The sequence below is a fragment of the Triticum aestivum genome, chromosome 1B, assembly GCF_018294505.1.
Source record: "Triticum aestivum cultivar Chinese Spring chromosome 1B, IWGSC CS RefSeq v2.1, whole genome shotgun sequence".
Taxonomy (NCBI): domain Eukaryota; kingdom Viridiplantae; phylum Streptophyta; class Magnoliopsida; order Poales; family Poaceae; genus Triticum; species Triticum aestivum.
This window is the reverse complement of record NC_057795.1, coordinates 561,691,652-561,696,826: the sequence shown is the minus strand read 5'-3', so window position 1 is coordinate 561,696,826 and position 5,175 is coordinate 561,691,652. Positions and strand designations below refer to the sequence as shown.

The window sequence follows — 5,175 nt, the reverse complement described above, 5'->3', positions numbered from 1 at the left end:
TGATAATCTAATAATGGTGACGATGGAATTCGTAGATTGGGTCTGGCTGCTATCAATGCGGTGCCCGAGCGTGCTAAACATTAATTATTTGAGCTTAATCTTTGATTAACATTATGAACGTATTGGTGCGCGCGTGCATATTTCTACCGCACGATAATTGATTTATTAAGATGTATGTCACTGTAAAAATTAGAAAATAAAACGTAATCATCTTTTCTCAAGAGTACACAAATTACGTACCATAGCTTTATTGTATAGAAGGCAGGATAACAAATACAAGAAGGGTAGTAATAGGCGTTGGTCGACTGAATTTGGTCAAGATCGGTCACCATGTGCGCCATTGTAATAGGCCATCAAGGACAGTTGTTTCACGAATCGTTCTCTCTCTCGAAACAAGCTTTTGCCCCCTTTATAGATAAAGGCATAAACAACCAAACCAATACAAAATGACCCGATACAAGGCATTGAGGAGAACCTCATAAGCTGATCTAAAGAAAATCGGTAATATTAGCCAAGAACGCTAAAAACGCACTAAGTGCGCCTAAACTCCTCGAGCTAGCAGCCGAGAAGAAGCACATGAAACCCACCACCGTGCAAGAGGAAGACCCACCCTCACCGGCGACGCCCCCAGGAGGGTAACGACACAAAGCGTCACCACCGCCACATCAGCCGAAGCTAAGAAAGGTTTCACCCTGAGAGTTGGATGGCAAGGAGAGGTCCAAGGCGATGCCCCAAGAGGAATACAACACCTGCAGGCCTTGTCGCCACCGGCACCGGAGCGCAAAGCTTTCGCTCGACCACAGCTCCCACCACATCGAGGAAGCTCTAACGGGGACCCCACCACGACGGAATGGGAGCACCAAATCCAGATCAGGGCAAAGCTTCCATCGAAGTCGCCTGCTACGCCAAGATCACCCATCACTGTGCACCTCGCCACCCACAGGGCCAAGGTACACCGTCAATACCCGCCACCACGTCGCTTCCTAGAGAGCAAAGCCACGTAGCCCGTGTCGGGTTTAAATCCATCATTTCTCCTCGAGATGCCCTTGTTTCTTTTTTTAAGCACGAGTTCCCATGTTTCATTTCATACACTAAAACCACAACATTTTGCGGTACGCCTAAATATCAAGGGGTAATCTCTGCAGTCCTGAGTGGGGAACTATACCTTGGGCACATTGGCTTCAACCTGGTACTTACGTCCAAACACCACCACTAAGTACACCTTAAATATAGAGGAAAACTCTCATAAGAGAACAATTTGAAGCAGGCTCACAAGGTCGGCCGTGGAGAGGTAACATTTGCGAGGTAAATGAAAATTCAAAGCTAAATGACAAATATATTTATACTAAATATTATCCTTTTTGTTACTCATATCTTAGCCCTTTTCTCTAATACGATAACGTCAAAGTAAATGCCCTTTATAGCTGCTAAGATAAAATCATAAATCTGCCCTCTTAAGAGAAAAACGACGGAGGAAAGCTAAGCTCACCAAAGAGAAAAGCTACAGCGGGACACGGCGATGCTGCATCCGGCCATGGTTTTTGCTGGAACCTGTCGGTGAGGACAGTGGAACCAGCCGTGGTGCATCTTGGGAACCCGATGGCAATAGATGTTGCATCCGGTCATCTTTTTTGCTAGAATTGACATGTGCGGATGCTGGAATGGGGCAGGAGAAAAGCTGCAAAACCTCGGTGACCGTGCAACCATGGTTCCCGCGACGGCGCCGACCGGCGCCGAATGGCGGCATGCTTCTAGCAGCTTGACGAGGTGCTGGGGCCCGTCAACAAAAAAGTTGCAAGCAGTCATCGGAGTAGCTATGATGGTCATGACCGCGAGCTGCACATTTTTGCTGGAACAGACAGGCCACATGCGAAGTCCTTTTCCTGGAACCCGCTCACGCATTTGCTGGAACCAGAGACTGTACATGTTCGAATCAGCGACGGTGAGCACTGGCTTGCTGGCGAGATGTTACAACCAGCGCATGCAAATGCTGGAACCAGAGAGTTCTTGCTCGAACTAGTGGGAGTGTCAATTGCGAGCGTCAGCCCGGCAGAAGCCATTGATACTGCATCTCGCCCGCATGGCGCCATGCTAGGGACCGGGCCGACATGAGGTGTGATGCTGTCGGGGGGAGGGGGGCACTGGCAAGCTGCGCGAGGGGAAGGCTGTTGGGCCAGCTTGTGCAAGGTGTGGGGAGGAAGGAGCTGAGCAGGCAAATCAGACGGCCTACGCAGCTTGCATCTGACGGCTAGTGCGCGGCCGACCAAAATTTGGGACGGCCGACCGACACCTAGCACTGCCCTTTATTTATTCCATGATTATATACACATGATTATGGTTCGCAAGAATATAAGTTAAATCCAATTATAATGGAAGAAATTACATTTAACAAAAGAATTAATTTATAATACACAAATACGCATGCGCATCGCGTTAAGAAGAAAAAAGCACCATTATCGACGATCACTAATAGAACAACACGAGACCAGCCGCGACAAAGGCCAGACCTAGTCGCGCCATCGCAGACTGATCAATACCAGCCGTCATGGCCGAGCTTAAGATAGTCTCGGACCGGCACCGGAGCCGCTTCCCCATCCCTCGGCACCGTCGTACTGTCCACACTGCCTTCGACTTCACGTTGACTTGAACCTTCATACCGGCGACGCGATGCCCTAGGACGCCGCAAATGAAGTACCGCATCCCAATGGCTGCAAGTGGGACGACATCGTTGCTGGTTAGGAACATCGCGATGGGGCTGGAGCTGTTGTAGGCGTCGTACCCAGCCTTTCTCACCTCCACCACATTGTGCACGGTGGTGGAGTACTGAAACTGGAACTCATAGCCGATGGTAAACCTAGTTCTCAAAGCCCACATGGTGTAGTTGGTCTGTAGGTCCCATGATCCGGCCGGCACACCCACCGTGAGACTGGCGCTGAGCACCATCCGGAGCATGGCCACGGTCACGGTGATCAGGATAAGAACTTTAGCCCCATGGATTAAATGAACTTTAGCACCAGTAGGACTTTCCCGTCATGATCCGCCGATGCAGCCTCCGACCCCAGCGGTTGTTGAAGCAGAAGCCGGCGTGCCGCTCCAGAGGTTGCCGACGGTCGCGCGTGTCCCGGGCGACGCTGCCGCACCGCCGCGCCTGCCGTCCCCGACTCCGTCGAACGGCCACTCCGGCCGCTCCGGCTCACGGAGCCCCGCGGCACTCGGGCTCGCGAACGGCACCGCGTCCGGCCCCCTCGCCCTCGCGCGCTGCGCCCGCCCGCGCCTTTGGCGCCGCTGCACCTGTCCGCGCCGAGGCCTCGCCCTCGCGCGCCTCGCCGTGGCCGCGCTGCTTTACGGCCTGCATCTCACCAGTGAGGATTCTCCACTGGTGACGCCCGCGAGAGCGACCACATGGCGCTGCACGCTGCTCCCCACCCCGCGGATTTGTCGGCGCGGTCCGCGGTGACCAACATCGTGGTGTCCCTCCGGCGTGGCTCGAACCATCCAGGCGGTGGTTCTGTGAAGCAAATCGATTGATTTGTGCCCACGTAGGGAATCACGATAGAGAACATTATCTCTTCGTCTCTTTACACTAAGATCCCTACAGTTACTAGAATTAGCAAAACAGGCTGATTCAGTGGTCCAGGCTAATATTCGCACATCATCCTTCAATTTCAGGGATTTTGCAAATTGCTCCTGTTAACAATGCTATTTACTACTACCTCCGTCTAGGTGAATAAGTCATTCGCGTAGTTCTAGGTCATTGATTTGAGGAATTAAATATGTGCTATATGTCATGAAAAGTATATCACTAGATTTCTACAACGATGTAGTTTCTAAATATATATTTTTTATCACATATAATATATATTTAGATAGTTAAATCGTCAACCTAGAACTACGCGAATGACTTATTCACCGAGACGGAGGTAGTAGCGTTGATCTGTGTTGACCCTGTTATTTCCAGTATTTGTCTTAAATACTATGTTTCTGTAGAGTACCTTGTATTTCAGAACGTGATGTAATATATTTCCATGTTTCTTACATGTTGAGATTCATTACATCTATTATTTGCAATTGAGATTTGTTTTTATCTCTTGCAAAGATAAATTTAGTACCTCTAGAGTACTGATTTGCGATTGAGAATATTTTTTTTCTCTCGCGAAACAATCTCATTGCGATTGAGACTAATTTCTCTCGCAAAATATTAATTCACTTTGCTGAATTATCTTGCAACTTGATACAACATCATCTCATTTAGTTTGAGGTCTATACAACTCAAGCTCTCACTTGAACATCAAGTTTACAACATCATTACTATTCATTACAATAGTAGTGTATTTCCGTTGAGTATGATGTATTCCAGAATGTATGTATCTCCATGTTTGCTACATGTCGAGATTAATACGTCTATTTGCAATTGAGATTTTCAATTTTTTGCAAATACGGGTGCAAATTCAAGGTGATTTCTTCAAATTGATGCTTGAGATCACACAGTAGTCATGGATCTACTGCCTACGCAGATTATCGATGACTACTGATAAAGCCTATATTTTGTCGTTTCGACATTATGATTGGTTTACAAAGTGCTCTTCCACACATTTTACTAAGTCATGAGATAAGGCATTAGGAGTGAGTATCTACTGATTTCATCAGATTATACTCCCTAGTGTTGCGAGATCTACTCCCTATCTTCAAGATGTCATACTTAGCAATTTGAGATTCACACTAATGATTTCAAGATAACTTCTTGAAATACCCATTGATTTTGCTAAGTTCATTACAACATCAACCATGATGGTCTTTAATTTACTGGTTGTAAATTAATCATCTCTGGTTTACCCATAGAGGTAATATGGCTATAGAGTTTGAGGCATTCGTCCTCAATGGCCACCGCTGCCCTATCTGGGCCATGGGCATCATGATCGCTCTTGTGTCTCGTGGAATAATGTGTGCAATCCAAGACCATAGGATTCACCTCTGGTCGGAATCACCCCGCTAACAGAAAAATATGTTGCCTTATAAATCTTAAGGCATTATATCGATCCTGGTCTCAACATCGGGTTATTCTGTATCAGCTATTCCTGGGGCGTAAAGAATCTCAAGGGCAAAGGTTTGAATCTCACTTCATCCCTCCAACATGACTATTAGCAGTCACGGGACCCTATGAGCACGAAGAACATG

The 5,175-nt window shown here is 47.7% G+C and overlaps 1 protein-coding gene across 1 annotated transcript; it reads right to left on the bottom strand.

Moving 5' to 3' along the window:
* Positions 1 to 2,343: 2,343 nt before the first annotated feature.
* On the bottom strand, positions 2,344 to 3,712 carry LOC123095082 (mavicyanin-like). The gene has a single exon (XM_044516913.1). It carries the CDS (start codon positions 2,950 to 2,952, stop codon positions 2,467 to 2,469), a length of 486 nt encoding a protein of 161 aa, XP_044372848.1. The 5' UTR covers positions 2,953 to 3,712; the 3' UTR covers positions 2,344 to 2,466.
* Positions 3,713 to 5,175: the final 1,463 nt, after the last annotated feature.

Excerpts from the sequence above, each read along its gene's own strand:
- LOC123095082 (XM_044516913.1), bottom strand. The coding sequence starts at position 2,952 with ATGCTCCGGATGGTGCTCAGCGCCAGTCTCACGGTGGGTGTGCCGGCC.